The sequence below is a fragment of the Bufo bufo genome, chromosome 4, assembly GCF_905171765.1.
Source record: "Bufo bufo chromosome 4, aBufBuf1.1, whole genome shotgun sequence".
Taxonomy (NCBI): Eukaryota; Metazoa; Chordata; class Amphibia; order Anura; family Bufonidae; genus Bufo; species Bufo bufo.
This window is the reverse complement of record NC_053392.1, coordinates 207,212,181-207,235,098: the sequence shown is the minus strand read 5'-3', so window position 1 is coordinate 207,235,098 and position 22,918 is coordinate 207,212,181. Positions and strand designations below refer to the sequence as shown.

The 22,918-nt window shown below is 41.4% G+C and overlaps 1 protein-coding gene across 2 annotated transcripts in view; it reads right to left on the bottom strand.

Annotated features, from left to right (window-relative positions):
* NAALADL2 (N-acetylated alpha-linked acidic dipeptidase like 2) overlaps nt 1–22,918 on the bottom strand; it is a 1,363,601-nt gene that overhangs the window by 780,155 nt on the left and 560,528 nt on the right. For both annotated transcript variants that reach the window (XM_040428250.1, XM_040428251.1), the window contains exons 3-4: nt 6,709–6,970; nt 5,150–5,272 (exon numbers count right to left, since the gene is read on the bottom strand). In XM_040428250.1, the coding sequence (XP_040284184.1) occupies nt 5,150–5,272; nt 6,709–6,970 (385 nt within the window). The remainder of the gene's footprint in view (nt 1–5,149; nt 5,273–6,708; nt 6,971–22,918) is intronic.

Below are 22,918 nucleotides of genomic sequence, written 5' to 3'. Positions count from 1 at the left end.
TCCAGGAACATTGACAACCTGGGCGATCCAGGAACACTGACAACCTGGGCGATCCAGGAACACTAACAACCTGGGCGATCCAGGGACACTGACAACCTGGGCGATCCAGGACCATTGACAACCTGGGCGATCCAGGGACACTGACAACCTGGGCGATCCAGGAACATTGACAACCTGGGCGATCCAGGAACACTGACAACCTGGGCGATCCAGGAACACTGACAACCTGGGCGATCCAGGAGCATTGAAAATATGGGTGAACCAAGGACCCTGGAAAATGAAAAGACCAGGAGACAGAAGTAGATTGAGACGACAAAACCTGCTGTCACAAAACAGTAAAGTGAAAACATCCCTTGCACCTAAACCGCAAATTCTGGTATTATGATGCTGCCTTTTTTTTTTTTTTTTAACAGCCTAAGTATAGCTGCTCTGAGTTTAAATGGGCATGTACATTAAGGGCTGGTGTTTTAGCCCGCAGATTAACTATTGTGGGTTGGGGAGCACCCCTGCGCCCCCCCTGAGACACAGGAATACTGCCTGCATCATAAAACCACAATTGAGAACACCTCCTGTGCTGGAAGCCCTAGGAGCATAACTGGATTCCAGGTAAGATTTAGGAATCAGTACATGCTGAACGAGCGTGTTATACATTCACAAAACTCATCCTGAGCCGGCATGTGACCGGCAGATCGCAGAAGCCAAGATGCCGCTCCCCCCAACCCAGCCGTCCGCACTTCTGAGAGCGGAACATACTGAGGGAGAGCGGCATCACAACCTCGCACCCCCAGGGCTGGAGACCAGGACGGCATGAGGCACAGCTGGAACGGAGCCAGCTGAGCCCCGATTACCTGGCAGGCTGGCGTGTAGCGATGCTGACGTCGGCAGCACGTGATCCAGAATACCGGAAGTAAAGACCCTGGTCGGAAGAAGGAGCGCGATACGCTGGTGATGCGTGAGGCTCGGGCGCCTGGCTGAACGGAGGGAAGGTGAATAAATAGCCAGACGCCCCTCCCACAAATGCAGGCTGGTAACAGCCTTACAATTTAGCAAATATTTGCCATATTGCTATATATTCTTGTTTTAGAATATGACGAATATTCTAAAAAAAGAATATAGTAATATAACGAATATTTGTAAAATACACATATAGACTGCAATTTAGCTAATATAATGCTATAACCTTTTTTTTTCAAAGTTGTAATTTTTCTTCAAATCTGAAGTTCATAAGAGAAAAAAAACTCCGACTATGAAAAAAAGTTTATAGCACTATATTACCAAAATTTCTGTCTATATGTGTATTTTACGAATATTCACTATATTGCTATATATTCTTGTTTTAGAATATGACAAATATTCTAAAAAACTAAGTTATAGCAATATAGCGAATATATTTGTTATTTAGAATATTTGTCTTTTTTTTTCAATGCGTACTGTTATTTCATTTTGGCATATTCCTCCTTGACAAGCATCCCCGTCACCATGGGAATGCCTGTGTGTTAGACTATACCATCGGATCTGAGTTTTCACTATCTCAGGGAAAACTCAGATCCGATGGTATTTTCTAACCAACAGGCGTTCCCATGGTGACGGGGATGCTTGTCGGGGAGGAGTAAGCCGAAGTGGAATAACAGTACACATTGAAAAAAATAATAATAGTATTCTAAATAACAAATATATTCGCTATATTGCTATATATTCGTTTTTTAGAATATTCGTCATTTTCTTTCCATATGAAAACATGATTCCTTCCTGCTTAAGTTGCTTGTGGGCCAATGACTCATTAACCCGCAAGAAAGAAGCAGGGAGAAATCATGTTTTCAGAAGTTAAAAAATGACGAATATTCGATGTAGCGAATATATAGCACTATATTCAAAATATTCGTGAATTAGCAAAGTTGCAATATTCGCGATAAATATTCGCTATTCGAATATTCGCGCTCAACACTAATAACACCTTTAAGCAACCTTTGTGTATCATTATAGCTTTTCTTGTCATACTGTATAAACACAATTATTTCATACAAGTCCTAAAAATAGATACAAATAAACAGATTAAACAAATGAGTCAAAAATATTAGACTTGCTAATTTTTTTATTGGGGAAAATTATCAGATACCACGTCTGCAAATGGCAAAAGTGTTTCACAGATAATTTGAAGATAAACTTAGAATCAGGTGCTTTCAATCAATGTGACAATCAGTTGTGACCTGTTTTATCGAAATACTTTTTTTTTTTTTAGCTTCCTCCCCAGGAGTGGTTGACCAAAAAATATCACCGCAAGAACAAGGCTGTGTCATAGTCTGTGAGTACACAAAGGAAGCCAAGATATCTATAAAGCAACTAAAGGCCTTTTAGCTAACGTTAATGTTCATGACTCCACCAGCAGAAGGACACTGAACAACAATGGTGTATATGAAAGAAGTACAAGAAGAAAGCCACCGCTCCTTTAAAAAGAACATTGCTGAAGATGGACAGATGAGACCAAAATAGTACTTTTTGCTTTATATGAGAAGTGTTCTGTGTGGAGAAAGGAAAACACTGCATTCCAGCATAAAAACCTCATCCCATCTGTGAGACACAATGTTGGTACTATCATAGTTTTGGGTATGTTTGCTCCATCTGGGCCAGGATGGATTACTATCATTGATGGAACAATGAAATATGAATTATATCTGCAAATTCTAAAAGAAAATCTCAGGACATCTGTTTGTGAGCTGAATCTCAACAGTATGTAAGTCATGCAGCAAGGCAACAACCCTAAGCACACAGGTCCTTCTACCAAAGAATGGTTAAAGAAGAATAAAGTTAAAGTTTTGGAATGGCCAAATCTAAGTCCTGACCTTCATCCAATAGAAATGTTGTAGAAGGACCTTAAACAAGCAGTTCACGGGAGGAAACCCAGTAACATAACAAGAATTTAAGTCGTGTTGTACAGAGGAATGAGCTAAAATTTTGCAAGCTGCAGGACTAATCAACAATTACCAGAGGTCCAAAAACTTTTAGTTACAGTTATTGCCTCATAAGAGGGTCATACCAGATACTGAAATAAAGATTTTCAAGCTTTTGTCACTCAGACATGTGATATTGGATCATTTTCCTCAAAAAAATAAATGACCAAGTCTAATATTTTTGACTCTTGTTTAATTTTTTTTTTTTATAAATTCTTTATTTTTCAAATTTTTCAAATGATTTCCAGACATGAAAAGCAATTTCAGTACAAAGAGGTAACATCATTAAGGCATCAGTTAGCTACAAAAGCCAAAAAACCGCATCAGATGGATATTATTAATGGTGTACAAATTAATTTAAGATGGTATGGTTGTATGCTAAGAGAGCATATCTTATTCAATCTGTACATAAGAGCTCTTGTACCACTATACTGTAAAGTCCCAGTTATCGAGCTATGATCTTACTCTATAAAAAACAATCGGTTTCTCTGTGAAGAACATAAACATAAAACATAAAGGGGGGGAAAGAAGGGGAGGGAAGGAGTGGGAAAGGGGGGGGGGGGGAATAGCCTAGTCTCCCATATCATGTTTAGTGATATCTGAATCCCATTCAAATGTACAGGACTTGCTCTCATAATATCCTATTGAATCATCACTTAACCATTCACTCGCTTCTATGTGAAGCTCAAACTACAGTTTTCACTGTCTCCCATAGATTCCATATCTTATTAAAGCTATCATGTCTTCTGTTTATCCAGCTAGTCATTTCTTCGAAGTTATAAATTTGATCCACTTTTGCCTTCCATTCTTGAAGGGTGGGAGGATGCGTGTCTAACCAGTGCAATGGTATGAGAGACTTAGCTATTGCTATCAGATGAGTCATAAGGTTTTTCTTTGTTGGTGTATAATGACTAGTGGGTTTTGAAAGAACTACCATCTCCAGAGATATATTAAAATCTGGTGTAGCTATCTTTTTGACTGCTTTGTTTATTCCCCCCCAAAACTTAGTGATACGGGGACAAGCCCACCAAATATGTGAAAGAGATCCTACTCCTTCTCCACATCTCCAGCACTCCTGGGATTCAGATAGACCTCTTTTGTATAAAAATTCTGGTGTTCTGTACCATCTAGAAAGGAGTTTGTAATGGTTTTCTTGCAATCGTACACATTGTGAGAACCCGTGTGACGTTGCTAGTATCTTCTTTGTCTCTTGATCTGATAGCACAATATTTAGTTCTTTTTCCCATTCCAGTAGATAGGGCGGCTTTTTGGTCTCACCCTGACCTCCCAGCTGTTTAATTTATTTTTATGTAATTTTAGGTAAATTTATACAGAAATATAGAAACATCTGAAGGATTCACAAACTTTTAAGCAACACTGTAATTAAACAATTGTCTGCACAGTATTTGCATTTCTCATTATCTCACAGATGTAACAATTGTTAAATTGACAGATGGCAAATTATGCTATGTACAGTCTCTGTACAGCATTAAAATGTATGGGCTTCCATGAGGCAAATTTGAAGTCTCGCGGAATGTCAGTCAATGAAAACCATTTTAAAACTTGGTTCCGAAGTTGGCATAGGTACCAAGGTTTAAAAATGGTTTTCCAGATTAATAATCAAATGCCGAAGTTAATTCACCAAAGTCTCGCTGGACTTTGGTGATAAATTTCACCTCTCCGGATCTCATACATTTTAATACTGTACGGAGATGGATCTCCATACAGCATTAAAACTAAATTTTGAGCGAAGCAACTTCTGATCTATGATCCTAAGCAAGCTTTGCTCATCCCTAAACATAGTACACCACAACACAGCTACTCTAGAAGTACAGTGCACAATGGTGTGGCTCCATTATTAACACAGTGCACCATGGTGTGGCTATGCTGTTAAATCAGTTGTCCCATTACAAACACATCCCCCATTCACAAGAGCACTCTGCTCAATCTGGAGTTGAAAGTAGCAGAAGCGTGCATGTGTGACTACAATCCATTCATATGGGGAATAAAGGCACTATTAACCTGCACTACATCCTGTTCACATTGGGGTCATGACTGGCACGATGATTCCCTTGTGTAATTGATGTTTGCTATCTTATAATTCAAATCGATGTTGGGATGAGTCCAGAATCTTGATGTTATGAACATATAATTATCCTACAGTATGCATGCACTAATTATTATTATTATTTTTCACTAACCTTGTATAATAATGGCAAAAATCCTAGTTTTAATAAAGCAATAGATGTTTTGGAGATATGCTTTATCTGTGTCACTCTAGTTAGATCTTCCACTGTTCCATATTGCACATCTATAACTTCACCCTGCAAGGACAAAAAAAAAAAAAGTTGTCTCTCAGGATTCAGGACAAGTGAGTTCAAAGTCTTCTTTACCGGTATCCAGTAAACTTTTTGTTTTTTGCTTAGCTTTGCTTCCATGCGGGTGGTCTGTTTTGTGTCCTCAAATAGTTAAAGTATAAGGCCATTGTGCTGCATTTCAATGTGAACGATTTCTCGTGCATGTGCAGGAGAAACATGCACAGTGCAGAAAACTTCACAACTTTAAAGGGGTTCTGCAGTTTGTTTAAACTGATGATCTATCCTCTGGATAGATCATCAACATCTGATCGGCAGGGGTCCGACACCCGGGACCCCCGCCGATCAGCTATTTGAGAAGGCAGCGGCGCTCCAGCAGCGCCGCGGCCTTCTCACTGTTTACCGCTGGCCCAGTGACGTCACAACTGGTATCAACTTGCCTGGGGGGGGCTGATAGATCATCAGTTTAAACAAACTGCAGAACCCCTTTAATACAATGCAATACATGTGAATGGGGTTTAAACTATAATCATACTAATATATATATATATATATATATATATATATATCACAGCAGACCATCAGATATACTGGCACTGTAACAAATTTACACCTTTTAAAATTTTTGTCCTCACCTGTTTCTTTGTACTTTATTAAAGTTATGATACTTGCTGTACATGGCTATTTCCAGCAGTCCCATATAGAATAAATGGAGTGCCAGCATACAGTACATCCTCAGTCTGCCAAACCACTCGTTCAGGGAAAAAGACCCCCCATTCTCCTAATTGGGGGGGGTGTCCAACCACTCAAATACTAATCTTCTATACTGAGGATAGAAGATCAGCTTGTATTGTGGGAATATACCATAAATTGTGAGCTTCACTGAGGGCAGAAACCAATACGTATGATGACAATCTCGGTACAGCCCTGTACAATATAGATGTGTTATCAGTGGTGTAATTAGAACTTACTGGACCTGACAGCAAAATTTTAAACCCCCCCAGCTCCTCCTCCTGTGAAAACCTCACTCCTATGGCTAGTCAAGATATCTCTCACAGACCAGGCCAGGTAGCCGCTTCATTTCCTATACGTATATCCTGTTTCTGTATATTATATCAGGGTATAATACTGTTGAGGGGGCCCTGACAAAATATTTTTAGTCCTCCTGCAGGGCAGGCTCCGTACCAGCCTCCCCCACTATAGCTACACGTCCATGTGTGTCATTTACACAATAGAACATAAATAACATTAAAAACTATTTTTAATAATTTCTTATATAATTCCTTTCATTAACAATAGTTTTAGTGCTTCTTGAATATATTATTGTATTTTTGTAATAGCAAACACATTTGCTGCTTTATTCCAAATACATTGCCATTGCAATGAGATCTATGAATATATAAATATATTTTATTTAAAATGACAGTGATGAATAGCCACATTACCTCCAGATTTCCATTGGCAGAGTAGGCAGCATATGTGTACAGATATTCCTGACTTTTGGTCTCTTCATCACATTGCTGTCCGCTTGGATAATAACACTGGCCATTGTTGAGAGTGATTGTATTTGGAGAGGAGCCTGGTAGGTCAAGTAGGACTGAATAATTTAGTAACTGAACTTCTTTTAAGCCTATTGAAGTCCATAGAAGTGCAATATTTTCTGCCGGGTTTGAGCTAGTTTTATTGACAGAAATCTGTGTGAAATATCTGAAAGACAAAAAATTTTTTATATTACATCTGCAATGTATTTAAAAATGTACGATAGACCTTTCCTCAGTGGGTGCCCTGGTCTATATATGCACTGTTCTATTTTCTGTCTACTTAGAGATTTTTGGGGGAAAAAATGAAAATGGGGGTTAGTCAGCACATCCAAGTGGATGGAAGGAAAAACTCTTGAGATCTGCTGCAGTCAACATATGTAATAATGAACATAATAAATAACTTATAATGTAGTCTATTATTATCATACACCAAGATTTAATTTCAGAAATTTTCTCCATTGACTAATAGAAAATAAGTAAAAGATTTTAGATTTTTTTTGTAATTTTAAATATTTTTTCGGCTGTGTTTTAAAGAAAAAAAAAAAGCCATGACGGCAGATGTGTTTCAAACATATCCTAACAGGCTTCCTCATTGAGCTGGGGTTTTTCATGTCCAGAATAGAGCTACGGACTAAACATGAGTGATTTAATTCTATAGAATATTTTTAAATAATTTAGATTTGTTAAAATCAGAATATCTTGATGAATATCTGCATGAATCTTGATTCTATGGAAAAGAGAGAGAGAGGGACAAAGAGCGAGGGACAGAAAGAGAAAGAGTGTATGGGAAAGAGAGAGAATGTGCAGTCACTTAGAGAATTTGGATAAATAGGATCCAAAACAAAGTTTTAAAAATGCACTCATCTCTACTACAGACTTTACTATTCTTCTCATTAGAAAGACTGGAACTTGACAGAAGAGAAAAAATATTCACTTCGTGGTAGATGAAGGATGGAACTGAGCATGTGCATTCAGCTCAGTTACTGAGGTGGACAAAAAAATAAGGAAAAGAACAAACAACCCGTGGCCCTATACAAATATATATTTATTTAATAACTCTCAAACCATACTAAATTGCTAATTACATGTAAATACTAAAGTGTTCAGATCCAGGTGATCTTTTGAAAACATAGAATCTGTTTAGTGGGACAACCCATTTAACACGGCAGCTTTCGGAAACATTGCTACACCTATCCATAGATTTCGTATGGTATTGCAACTTAGCTCCATGGAATTTAATGGGAACAAGCTTCAATACCACACTCAACCTGTGGACAAGTGTGAGACTGCTTTTAGAAGACAGCAGCCCTTTCTTACTAAGGTTATGCCCTTAATTATTATTTTTTTTATGTCAGGACCTATAGGACAACATTATATCCAGTAAGAAAGTTTCATATCACAGTAGCCATGTTCAGGAACAGGTATTAAGATCCAAGCAATACGTTGCATTAGAAAATGAATATGAGCACTACATGGGTAAATGAAGTTAAACAACATCTGCTTGGATCAGCTTGACATAGTTCATTAGATGTGCCATAATTTTAGAGCATCCACTGAGTAGGAAACTTTAGACTGGCAAATATGCAAGCTCAGAGAAGCAAAATTAACAATGTGTTTAAGTTTATTGAGCTTTGGTAAATAATTTAAACATTTTATTAAATCATTTGAAAAACACGAGGCGCCACATAGGAACAACATTTTTTTTTTTAACTTCAGTTTTCCATATTGCGTATGAGCAGTAAAACATATTGGCCTAGATTCACCAGCAGATACTGCAGGATAAATAGTTCAATTCAGTGCATAATAAATCAGCTTCCCAGAATAGTTATGACTTATTTCAGACACTGATAAATCAACACAAAAGAATGCAAAAATAGGTGTACGAAATACAAACCCTTTGTCTGGCATTTTAACATTAATCAATATCCTAAAAGCCAGTGAATCTACTTATCAGGAAAGCATTGGCAAGCTGACTTTAGGACAACAACAAGACAATTAGCAAGTACTATATTTCTTGTGCCCAAAAAAAAGGAAAGACTAAAGATGTTTCATTGTTGGTTTATATACAGGTAAACAAAAAATAAAATTTTTCAGGTGTGAAGGGAGTGTCTTGTGTAATAACTGCACTCTCATAAATTAAATGGAAGTATGTAAAAGAAAAAAAAAAACTTCCGGGGGGTCTGATATCGAAGAACCTCACTTCCTGTAGCTTTCAGCTTGTATGGGAGCTAAAATGAATGGGGTCAATTGGCAGAGATATATTATTATATATCCTGCACATGATGGAATTCAGCTCCCTTTCTCTCTTCCACAGAGCCCAGGGAGTGACAGGGAAGATGCATATAAAGCTCTATCTATGTGCATAGTATTGATATCCTTCCTTTAAATTCCTCCCCATAATGCAGTAGTGTGCGGCTTATACAACTTCCTGGAGTGTGTGTGCATGCTGTTCCCAGTTCCCAGTTCCCAGTCATCTGCAAGATAAGTGCTGTATATGTATTTGTGATTTTCTGTTTGCTGGATCCAGGTGACCCTGTCTCCCTCCGTGTTTGTGTAGGGAGCCGGTGGTCGTGTCCCCTCATTATTGTAGGGTCTTCAGGTGTTAGATAGTCGAGGTACGTGGATATGCGACCATTCACCTTTGGGGTGTTCGCATAGGCTGAGCAGTCAGGGAGAGTCTGTCAGGTCCATGCAGGGCTCTCCCTTTTGTTCCTTAGTTGTGGATCCAGTGAGTCATTGATTATATTGCATTGTCTTGTTTCCTGTACACCATCCGTGACATTATAAGCCGCCCAAAACCATCTCAAGCATGGATCCGGTTTCACTTTTGGCTGAACGTTTCCAGGGTCTTTCATTGGAGGTAGTTGATCTCTGTAAGACTTTTTCTCAGTTTCAAGTGACCGGTTCAGCTTGCGTTCATGGAGTTTGTTCTGAGCCTAAGATCTCGCTCCCGGATACGTTCTCCGGGGGTAGTAAGTATTTTGTGCGTTTTAGAGAGGCTTGCAAACTCCATTTTCGCCTTCTTCCCCATTCTTCTGGTACTGAGGAACGGAGAGTGGGGATCATTATATCGCTGCTCAGGGGTAACGCTCAGTCCTGGGCCTTTTCGCTGCGGGAGGGGGCACGGCCCCTCCGTTCAGTGGATGAATTCTTTTTAGCCCTGGGTCAGATATATGATGATCCGGATCGTATTGCTCTGGCTGAGTCTATACTACGTCTGTTATGCCAGGGTAAACAATCCGCAGAGATATACTGCTCAGAATTTCGGAGATGGGCAGCTGATACTGGTTGGAATGATGCTGCACTCCGAAGTCAATTTTGCCATGGTCTTTCGGAGGGATTGAAAGATGCATTTGCCTTTCATGAGAGACCTACCTCCTTGGATTCTGCTATGTCTCAGGCCGTTCGTATTGACAGGCGTCTTAGAGAGAGAGGAGAGATCGCTCCTTCCTGTCATACTCAGTCCCGGGACAATGCAGCGGTCTCATTCTGTGCGCAGGGGTCTCAGTCGCTGTCAGCCACTTCTGAGCAGGAGCCCATGCAGCTGGGGTTGATTGCCTCTGACAGTAGAAGATTCAGCCCGCATGGGAGGGTTTGTTTTTGTTGTGGAGGTATAAATCATTTGGCAAATGTTTGTCCCTCTAGGAGATTCAGGCAGTCTTCTAAAAGTAATAAAGAAACAAAAAGGAAAAAATCTTTTAAAAATGTTCCGTCTGTTACTATTGGCAGGGTTGAGGCGGAAATTGAAGGTTTTCAGTTTGCTTGTAGTTCCCGTTTTGTCCTGCCTGCTAGGGTGGCGCTAGAGAGCAAGAGCATTTTTTGTGAGATTTTTGTGGATAGTGGAGCAGCTGTCAATCTCATTGATAATCAATTTGCAATAACTCATGGTCTCCAGGTATGCACTTTGGGAAAGGATATTCCTGTTTTTGCTATTGATTCCGCTCCACTTTCTCAGAAATCATTAAAGGGCATAGTTCACAATATCCGTTTAATTGTGAGTGATGCTCATGTTGAGGATGTGTCATGTTTCGTCCTTAGCGGTTTGCCTACTCCTCTAGTGTTGGGGCTACCCTGGCTCACTAAACATGACCCCACCATTGATTGGCAAGCGAGCCAAATAAATGGTTGGAGTGACTTTTGCAGAGAGAATTGCCTCATGACATCTGTTTCTGAGGTTTCTACTAAGACTGTACCATCTTTCCTCTCTGAATTTTCGGATGTCTTCTCTGAGAGTGGAGTTCAGGATTTGCCCCCGCACAGGGAGTACGATTGCCCTATTAATCTCATCCCAGGCGCCAAGCTGCCTAAATCTCGTTTATACAATCTTTCCCAACCTGAGAGGGTCGCTATGCGTGCTTATATCTCTGAGAGTCTGAGAAAAGGACACATAAGACCCTCGAAGTCACCTGTTGCCGCTGGTTTTTTCTTTGTTAAGAAAAAAGATGGTTCTTTAAGACCTTGTCTGGATTTCAGGGAGCTGAACAGTATCACTATTCGTGACCCTTATCCGCTTCCTCTGATCCCGGACCTGTTTAACCAGGTTGTTGGGGCTAAAGTCTTTTCCAAGTTAGAGCTAAGAGGGGCATACAACCTGGTCAGGGTCAGAGAAGGAGACGAATGGAAGACGGCTTTCAATATCCCTGAGGGCCATTTTGAGAATTTGGTTATGCCTTTTGGTTTGATAAATGCCCCAGCCGTTTTTCAGCATTTCGTCAACAGCATTTTTTATCATTTAATGGGAAAATTTGTATTAGTGTATTTGGATGACATTTTGATTTTTTCTCCTGATTTCAAAACTCATAAGGAACACCTACGTCAGGTCTTGCTCATCCTGCGGGAGAATAAATTATACCCGAAACTGGAAAAATGTGTGTTTGCGGTTCCAGAAATTCAATTTCTGGGGTTTCTTCTCTCCGCTTCTGGTTTTCGCATAGACCCCGAGAAGGTCCGCGCTGTGCTTGAGTGGGAGCTTCCTGAGAATCAGAAGGCGCTGATGCGTTTTTTGGGCTTTGCCAATTATTACAGGAAGTTTATTTTGAATTATTCCTCTGTTGTTAAACCACTCACTGATATGACCAGAAAGGGGGTAGATTTTTCTTCCTGGTCGGTAGAGGCGCTTAAGGCCTTTTCTAATATCAAGGAGAGTTTTGCTTCCGCTCCCATCCTGGTACAACCTGATATTTCTTTACCCTTCATAGTTGAGGTTGATGCTTCTGAGGTAGGGGTGGGTGCAGTCTTGTCTCAGGGTTCCTCTCCTGCCAAATGGCAACCGTGTGCCTTTTTCTCAAAGAAACTCTCCTCCGCAGAGAGAAATTATGATGTGGGAGATAGGGAATTGTTGGCCATCAAGTTGGTATTTGAGGAATGGCGCTATTGGCTAGAGGAAGCCAGACACCCTATTACCGTGTTTACTGACCATAAAAATCTGGCCTACTTGGAGTCAGCCAAGCGTCTGAACCCGAGACAGGCCAGATGGTCTTTGTTCTTTTCAAGGTTTAATTTTGTTGTCACGTTCCGCCCTGGGGTTAAGAATGTGAAGGCAGATGCCCTGTCACGTTGTTTTCCGGGAGGTGGGAATTTTGAAGACCCGGGTCCCATTTTGGCTGAAGGTGTGGTGGTCTCTGCTCTTTTTCCTGAATTGGAGGCAGAGGTGCAGGCAGCCCAGTCAGAAGCTCCTGATCTTTGTCCTCCTGGGAGGTTGTTTGTGCCTCTCGCTTTGAGACACAAGATTTTTAAGGAACACCACGATACGGTCCTTGCTGGGCACCCGGGGGCAAGAGCCACACTGGATCTCATCGCTCTGAGATTCTGGTGGCCTGCGCTTCGTAAGTCGGTTGAGGGTTTTGTGGCAGCCTGCGAGACTTGCGCTCGTGCCAAAGTCCCTCATTCATGGCCATCAGGTCCTCTCCTTCCCTTACCCATTCCTTCCCGTCCTTGGACACATCAGTCCATGGACTTTATAACGGACCTGCCTCGTTCCTCGGGGAAGACTGTGATTCTGGTGGTGGTGGACCGTTTTAGCAAAATGGTGCATTTCATCCCTTTTCCTGGTTTGCCCAATGCTAAGACGCTGGCGCAGGCATTTATTGACCACATTGTCAAATTGCATGGTATTCCTTCAGACATAGTCTCTGACAGGGGCACGCAGTTTGTTTCCAGATTCTGGAAGGCTTTCTGTTCTCGCTTGGGGGTTCGGTTGTCATTCTCTTCTGCTTTCCACCCGCAGTCGAATGGCCAGACAGAGCGCGTCAATCAGAGTCTGGAGACATATCTGCGCTGTTTTGTGGCGGAGAATCAGGAGGATTGGTGTTCTTTTTTGTCCCTTGCTGAGTTTGCTTTAAATACCCGTCGTCAGGAGTCCTCTGATAAGTCACCATTTATTGGTGCATATGGGTTTCATCCGCAGTTTGGGACTTTCTCGGGAGAGGGGTCTTCTGGTTTACCTGATGAGGACAGATTCTCCTCGTCTTTGTCATCTATTTGGCAAAAGATTCAGGATAATCTAAAGAGCATGAGTGAGAGATATAAGCGTGTGGCAGATAGGAGACGTGTGCCTGGTCCGGACCTGAATGTTGGTGATCTGGTGTGGTTGTCTACCAAGAATATCAAATTGAAGGTTCCCTCCTGGAAGTTGGGTCCTAGGTTTATTGGGCCTTACAAGATCCTGTATGTCATCAATCCTGTTGCCTACCGTCTTGATCTTCCTCAGACTTGGAAGATCCTTAATGTTTTTCATAAGTCCTTATTGAAACCTTATGTTCAACCCATTGTACCCTCGCCTTTGCCTCCTCCTCCGATTATGGTTGATGGGAATCTTGAATTTCAGGTCTCTAGGATTGTGGATTCTTGTCTTGTCCGCGGTTCTCTCCAGTACCTCGTTCATTGGGAAGGTTATGGTCCTGAGGAGAGGATGTGGGTCCCAGTGACGGACATTAAGGCCACTCGTCTCATCAGGGCTTTCCATAGGTCCCATCCTGAGAAGGTGGGCTCTAAGTGTCCGGAGTCCACTCGTAGAGGGAGGGGTACTGTCACAACCAGACAGCTGAGAAGCTCTGACAGAAACCGTTCAGAACCTCCTCCTTGAGTTTTCCTTGTTTTGGTTTCAGTTCCTCACCTCGTTAGCCTATCTCAGCTGTCATGCAGTTGGACTGATTGCTTCCCTTTAAATTCCTCCCCATAATGCAGTAGTGTGCGGCTTATACAACTTCCTGGAGTGTGTGTGCATCCTGTTCCCAGTTCCCAGTTCCCAGTCGTCTGCAAGATAAGTGCTGTATATGCATTTGTGATTTTATGTTTGCTGGATCCAGGTGACCCTGTCTCCCTCCGTGTCTGTGTAGGGAGCCAGTGGTCGTGTCCCCTCACTATTGTAGGGTCTTCAGGTGTTAGATAGTCGAGGTACGTGGATATGCGACCATTCACCTTTGGGGTGTTCGCATAGGCTGAGCAGTCAGGGAGAGTCTGTCAGGTCCATGCAGGGCTCTCCCTTTTGTTCCTTAGTTGTGGATCCAGTGAGTCATTGATTATATTGCATTGTCTTGTTTCCTGTACACCATCCGTGACACTGCTGAAATCAATCAGCAGGCACCCTGGGACAATGCGCGGGGGGGTCCTATGACCCCCCCCATATCGGCAATCATAGCAAACCGCAGTTCAATTCAGACCAGCGATTTGCTGCGTTTCTGAGTTATTCGGGTCTCTGGGTACCCGATAACCCGGAACAGGATGGTGATCGGTGGTGTGATAATACACCACCAATCACCATCCTGCCGATTCTGAGAGGTGATGATGACATCACCCCTCAGGATCGCTTCTGATTGGCTGCAGGGCGGGCGGGAGGTTCAAATTATTGCAGCGCTCCTCTCCTCCTCCTTTCTGTGTCTGGGAGCGAGGAGAGAGGAGCCTGCAATCGGATCTCCAGAGCCAGCACCCACCATCTGACCCTCCACAGTGGCACTAATAGATAGTTAGGGAAAGGTTAGGGACAGGTTAGGTTTGGCAGGGATATTCAGGGAAAGTTTAGTGGAATAAAAAAAAGAGCTTTAACTGTTGCATCACCCTAATCGGGTATCTGGGGTCCACAAGAGAGCTGTGTGACCCTAGACCCCCCAGGGGTGCTGCAGCTTGCCCTCCCTGCCCCCCCCCACACACATTTTTTGGGGCGCAAGCAGGTTTTTTTTCTGCGTACGCTGACTGTGGCCGGCACTCTTAACGTCCGGCCACTGTTAGCGCATTGCACACCCCACCACTTATCAGCTTCGGACGGCTGATCAGCGAGTTTGAATATATATATATTTTTCTCATTTTTTTGGCCTTTTTTTTCCTGTTAGTTTTAGGGCATAGTCCGCGAACACCCTTGCCCCCACACACACCCAACACTAAATAAAGATTTCCGCAGCTTGCCTCCGACTCAGAGAGCCCCAGTGAGGACGAGGATGACCCCACTTTCCTTTTGTCATCCGCGTCCTCCTCATCATCTAGCGATGAAGGGGACCGTCATGCTAGGGACTCTATGGCCCACACTAGTACGAGAAGCTCTGGGGCTCGTACCAGTTTTCCAGCCCACCAGTTAAATCCACCAGAGCCCCCTACCGCTGAGCTTGCATGTTGTACCCCAGAGCATTTTGAGCCTGCGATTCCTGATTTTGTTGGCCAAGCAGGAATCCAGATTCCCACTGTGGGCTTCACTGAATATGACTATTTTAGTCTTTTTTTCAGTGACCACTTTGTGAATCTGATGATGGAGAAAACGAACGTGTTCGTTCAACAGTTCATTGCTCAACACCTGGGCTCCTTTTTGGCTAGGGCCTGTGGCTGGACTCCGGTCAGTGCAGCCAAGATGAGGACGTTTTGGGGCCTCGTGCTGCACATGGGCCTAGTAAAAAAATAACTGTCAGACATAACTGGAGTGGGGACGTCCTCTACCAGTAAGGCCATGACACATACCCGGTTTGAGGCCATCTGGAAATGCCTGCATTATGCAGATAATGCTGCATGTCCCCCCCAAGGTGATCCTGCCTATGACCGCCTGTACAAAATCAGGCCGGTCATCGATCACTTAGGCCTCCGAAAATTTGGCCCCAATGTACCTGAAAGGGAGGTCGCGGTTGATGAGTCTCTCATTGCTTTCAAGGGGAGACTCGATTTCCGCCAGTATGTTCCCTCTAAGCGGGCGAGGCATGGCTTGAAGCTGTACAAACTTTGTGAGAGTACCTCAGGGTACACTTACAAGTTTTGCGTGTACGAGGGGCGAGATTCCCGTATTCAACCCCCAGAATCCCCTCACTCTGGGTTTTAGAGGGAAACTTGTGTGGGACCTTATGCACCCACTGCTAGATAAGGGTTACCACTTGTACGTGGATAACTTTTATACTAGTATCCCCTTGTTCCAGTCCCTTGCCGCCAGATCCACGTCCTCTTGTGGGACCGTGCAGAAAAATCAACACGGCCTCCCTACCCTCCCCCTCCAGGTACCTATTCCCAGGGGTGAGACCCGTGCCCTTACCAGTGGAAACCTGTTGCTGGTCAGATAGAAGGACAAAAGGGATGTCCTTGTACTGTCCACAATTCACAGTAACGGCATCACCCCTGTCCCTGTGCGAGGTACCACGGCAACGGTTCTCAAGCCCGATTGTATCGTCGACTCCAATCGGTATATGGGAGGAGTTGATCTCTCTGGTCAAGTCCTCAAGCCATATAATGCCATGCGCAAAACCCGGGCATGGTACAAAAAAATTGCGGTCTACTTGGTAAAAGGGTTGCCTTGTACAACTCTTTTGTGCTGTCCCGGAGTGCTGGCAACACAGGGAAATTCCTCCAGTTCTATGAGGCAGTCCTCAAGGCCCTGATCTTCTCTGACCGGGAATTAGCAGGCCGGAGTACCTCGGGAACTGGAGGCGCCTGGATCATCCCTGGCCAACACTTTCCAGGTGTGGTCCCCCATACTGGAAAGAAGGAATGGACCCAAAAAAGGTGCAGATTGTGTCACAGGAGGGGGATACGGAAGGACACGACCACTCAGTGTGAAACGTGCCCCGATCATCCTGGCCTCTGCATTATTGGTTGCTTCAGGGAGTACCACACTTCCATGGAGTACTAAAGTTATAATCCCCTTCCTCAATTTTAATTCCATTTAACCACTGACCACGAGAAAAAAAAAAAAAACTATGGTTCTCAGACTTGAGACACAAACAAAATATTATTTTGTAAAACTAAAATAAATAAAAAAATAAGTAGACATATTAGGTATTGCCACGTCCGTAAGAATCTGCTCTATAAAAAAAAACATGACCTAACCCCTCAAATGAACACGGTCAAAAAAATAAAAACGGTGCAAAAAAGGTATTTTTTTGTCACCTGACATCAGAAATAGTGTAATAGCAAGCGATCTAAAATAGTGCCAATAAAATAGTTCTCTCATCCTGCAAAAAATTAGCCCCTACCTAAGATAATCGGCTAAAAAAAAACAAAAAAAAACTGACTCTTAGACTATGGAGATACTAAAATTATTTTTTTGGGGTTTATAAATGTATAATATAGTGTAAAACCTAAATAAATTTGAAAAAAGTAGACATATTAGCTATTGCCGCGTCCATTAGAATATGCTCTATAAAAATACTCCATGACCTAACCCCTCAGATGAACATGGTCAAAATAAAAAAAAATCAATTTTTTCCAGTAACAAAGCAAGGGTGAACAGCCAAACAAAACTTAATATTTATTACCCTGATTCTGCAGTTTACAGAAACACCCCATACGTGGTTGTAAACTGCTGTATGACCAAACGGCAGGGCGCAGAAGGATTTTGATGGCCATTTTTTTTGGCACCATGTCCCATTTGAAGAACCCCTGATGCACCCCCAGAGTAGAAACTCCATAAAAGTGACCCCATCTAAGAAACTACACCCCTCAAGGCATTAAAAACTGATTTTATATATTTTATTAACCCTTTAGGTGTTTATCAACAGTTTATGGCAAATGGAGATGACATTTCTGAATTTCTATTTTCGGTAACCTTGCTTCACAAAAATGTAATATAGAGCAGCCAAAAATCATATGTACCCTAAAAATAGTCACTTTTATGTAGTTTCTATTCTAGGGGTGCATCAGGGGGGCTTCAAATGGGACACTGTGTAAATAAACCAGTCCAGCAAAATCTGCCTTCCAAAAACCACACGGTGCACCTTTCCCTCTACGCCCCCTACTGTGTGCCCGAACAGTAGTTTACAGCAACATATGGGATGTTTATGCAAACTACAGAATCGGGGCAATAAATATTCAGTTTTGTTTGGCTGTTAACCCTTGCTTTGTCAATGGAAAAAATTGATTAAAATTGAACATTTGCCCAAAAATTTAAATTCATAAATTTCATCTCCATTTTCCAATAACTCTTGTGGAACACCTAAAGGGTTAACAAAGTTTGTAAAATCAGTTTCAAATACCTTGAGGTGTGTAGTTTCTTAGATGGGGTCACTTTTTTCGAGTTTCTACTCTAGGGGTGCATCAGGGGGGCTTCAAATGGGACATGGTGTAAATAAACCAGTCCAGCAAAATCTGCCTTCCAAAAACCTCAAGGTGCACCTTTCCCTCTATGCCCTACCGTGTGCCCCTACAGTAGTTTACGGCCACATATGGGGTGTTTCTGCAATAAATATTGTTTTGTTTGGCTGTTAACCCTTGCTTTGTTACTGGAAAAAATGGATTAATATGGAAAATTTGGCCAAAAAATAAAATAAAAAAAATTCTGAAATTTTATCTCCATTTGCCAATAACTCCTGTGGAACACCTAAAGGGTTAATGACGTTTGTAAAATCAGATTTTAATACCTTGAGGGGTGTAGTTACCATTTTTGGGTGGTTTCTATTATGTAAGCCTCACAAAGTGACTTCAGATCTGAACGGGTCCTTAAAAAGTGGGTTTTTAGATTTGCTCCTAAACTTCTAAGCCTTGTAACGTCCCCAAAAAATAATTGTCACTCCCAAAATTTTTGGAGGTACTACTATCTATTATAAAAGTAGAGATATTGAAATTTGGAAATTTGCTAATTTTTCCAAATATTTGGTAAATTTTGTATTTTCTTATAAATAAAAAAGATTTTTTTAAAGTAAAAGCGTTTTAAAGTTATTTACATAAAGTGACACTGGTCAGATTTGCAAAAAAAGGCCTGGTCCTTAAGGTGAAAATGACCCCGGTCCCTAAGGGGTTAATAAAGAATATTTGCTCAGTTTATTTTCTTAAATAATTATAATATTACTTGTGTTACCATCTTACACACACATGTTTTTTATTCTTTTTCATTCCTGCTTGCAAAATGTTCAGTTCCTTTTATTTTCTAATGCTAAATGGAATAAAAGTATGGAATTTAGAATTGGGGTGACGCTAATTATTGATAAATGGGAGAGAATTGGAACAGGTGTTCGGAACAGGAAGGTCACTTAGATAATGTCCTTAGGAGTAGCTTTAAGCCGAATTTGTTCAAGTGACACAACAGATAAGTATCCTCTATGTAAAAACATTCTACTGAGGCTTTATTCACACGTCTGTGTTTTGGCCTGGGATTTCGATCAGTGATTGTCAGCCAAAACCAGGAGTGAAGACTGCACACAGATACCATAAGGTATAAGGCAAAGATCTGCACCTGTTCTGTGCTTAGATTCCTGGGATACATATTTTAAATACACAGCATACCAAATTATAGCACAGATTTGCACCCCACATGTTACCCTTTGCAATACATAGGTATAAATTTACAGCAAATCAGCTATAAAAGCTGCATGTAATAAGTTTTGGGGGTTTTGCGGCAATTTCTTTTCCATTGCAATTTATGTCCCATGTAGTGCAATAGCCAAGCACAGCAGAATAGAGGATTGGAAGAGCAGCCATTTTAGCAAGTTATATTTCAAAGTTTATTTCCTTTGCAAATATATGGTAAGTTTAAACAATACTGTAAAGTCAGTAAGGAGTCTTCTAACCTGTTTTATTCTAATTCTAATGTTTTATTATATTTTATTCTGCATTCATATATAATGCAACACCATTAGTATGGCATATTTAAAGTAAAGGATTTATATTTCAGCAATTAAAACTCATTACTCTCCCAGTACAGGAGGTAGCACATTGGGTGAGACATTACAGAAAAATCCTGTTAATTCCCAAATCATATTTCATATTCTACAACACATGCAACATGATCTTCAGTAAATTATGTTACTTTGTACCACTACAATTTTTATTCTCAAATGATTATTTATTATGCCTTAATATTTGGATTCAATGAGTGTTGGATTACAACACGTTTATTATGATAAGGATTGCTTTCTCCAAGTCATCTATAGCAACATATTGAGAGTTATTGGATTTAGAAGTTTTTTTTTGGTGTAACAATTTCAGTGTTTCCTGGAGTAAAGCTGGCCTTACACATTAGATCTATGTCAAGTCTTTGTAGATCACAAATCTCAGCGATTATGAGTTAACAGTTGAGTTAACAGGGGCAGTTAGGTGCAGTCCCACCATCAACTGTCTCTGCATCCTAAAGACAGAGACAGTTAAATGCAATGTTGAAGCAAGAAGCCATCAGTTCCCTGTGTCACCATTCATTCAGGCGTAACTCTCCTCTTGAGCAGACACGATGAAATGATGTAATCGCACCCAATGGGCGAGTAAGGGTCCATTCACATGTCTTTTGCGGCCCCATTGAATTTAATGGGTCCGCAACCATTCGGCAAAATTGTGGAAAGGATGCAGACCCTGAACTACGGACGTGTGAATAGACCCAAGGAGTGTACAGGCAAGGGAATGATGATCATTACCCAGCCTATGCACTCTGGTACTCAGCTAAGCAGGCATTGATGGGGCATAACTACTGTGTGAGGGCACTAAGAGGGCATAGTTATTGTGTGGTAGGCACTAAGGGGGCATAACAACTGTGCGGAGGCACTAAAGTGGCATCACTTCTGTGTGGGTCATTATGAGGGCATAACTACTTTGTGTGGCACTAGGGGGGCATAACTATATATATATAACTGTATGGGGGCACAAATGGGACTGGGTTCAGAAGCTGTCTTACATTTAGACCTGGCACTGGATCTGCTAAAATATGGAGAGGCCTGTGCCACTTTATAACTTCGACGTATCCGCCAGTTTAGGGCTTTATTAAGACTGGTGTCTAAAATGCCGGTCTAAATAAATGTACCCCCAAGATAACTAAACTCTAGACTTAAAATAGTAGCAGTAGAAAACAATTAAAGTAAAAATGTATTATGTTAAAGAACCTGTCAACATAAAAATTATGTAAGGATGTCAGCATCCCATTCACAATGAATTTTTATTGGGCCAATATGGACTCTCACTAGCAATAGTTTGGCTTCGACAGAAGTATTGGACTAAACTTCGATATATAATGTTATTTTGACCCTCCCCCCCAAAAAAATCATTTTTGATGACATGATATCCTTAGATTTGCATCTAAAGAAACATTTCTTTGATTCTAACATGGGTATTCCAAGACATGTTTTTTTATATGAATGGACAGGGGAAACAAAGGCTTTACAATTTAGCCCTCCACTTTACCTTTATCCATATCCTATTTACTCTCCTGGTTGCTCATGTGTGTCTTTTTCAACCATACTAACCATGTATCTAAGAAGCAAAAGTCTCCTACAATGGATGCTAGAAAGGGTAAAAGGCAGATGGAAGGGATTAGCACATGACTATAGGAAAAAGACTACATTAAATTTGTTTGTAATCAAAACCAGGAGTGGATCCAAAAGAGAGGAAAATAGAAAAAGTTTATTTCTTTTTTACCCACTGTTATGCTTTGTTAAAAAATATTAAAAAAAACAACACTTATCCACATATTACAGACATGATTTCAGCCAAAGGTAAGTAGGGTAGATATGTCCTTTCACCACTATGGTCATTTTATGGTGCCATTTTGACATAGTTATCAAAGCCAATGCACTGAGGTGAATTACATACAGTTGCAAAAAGAAGTATGTGAACCCTTTGGAAATATATGGATTTCTGCACAAATTGGTCATAAGTCACAACAATAGACAATCACAGTCTGCTTAAACTAATAACACACAAAGAATTAAATGTTACCATGTTTTTATTGAACACACCATGTAAACATTCACAGTGCAGGTGGAAAAAGTATGCGAACCCCTAGACGAATGACATCTCCAAGAGCTAATTGGAGTGAAGTGTCAGCCAACTGAAGTCCAATCAATGAGATGAGATTGGAGGTGTTGGTTACAGCTGCCCTGCCCTATAAAAAACACACACCAGTTCTGGGTTTTCTTTTCACAAGAAGCATTGCCCGATGTGAATGATGCCTCGCACAAAAGAGCTCTCAGAAGATCTACGATTAAGAATTGTTGACTTGCATAAAGCTGGAAAGGGTTATAAAAGTATCTCCATAAGCCTTGCTGTTTATCAGTCCACGATAAGACAAATTGTCTATAAATGGAGAAAGTTCAGCACTGATGCTACTCTCCCTAGGAGTGTCCGTCCTGTAAAGATGACTGCAAGATCACAGCGCAGACTGCTCAATGAGGTGAAGAAGAATCCTAGAGTGTCAGCTAAAGACTTACAAACGTCTCTGGCATATGCTAACATCCCTGTTAGCTAATCGACGATACGTAAAACACTAAACAAGATTGGATTTCATGAGAGGATACCACAGAGGAACCCACTGCTGTCCAAAAAAACATTGCTGCACGTTTACAGTTTGCACAAGAGCACCTGGATGTTCCACAGCAGTACTGGCAAATATTCTGTGGACAGATGAAACCAAAGTTGAGTTGTTTGGAAGAAACACACAACACTATGTGTGGAGAAAAAGAGTCACAGCACACCAACATTAAAACCTCATCCCAACAGTGAAGTATGGTGGTGGGGGCATCATGGTTTGGGGCTGCTTTGCTGCATCAGGGCCTGGGCGGATTGCTATCATCGAAGAAAAAATGAATTCCCAAGTTTATCAAGACATTTTGCAGGAGAACGTAAGGCCATCTGTCCACCAGCTGAAGCTCAACAGAAGATGGGTGTTGCAACAGGACAACGACCCAAAGCATAGAAGTAAATCAACAACAGAATGGCTTAAACAGAAGAAAAT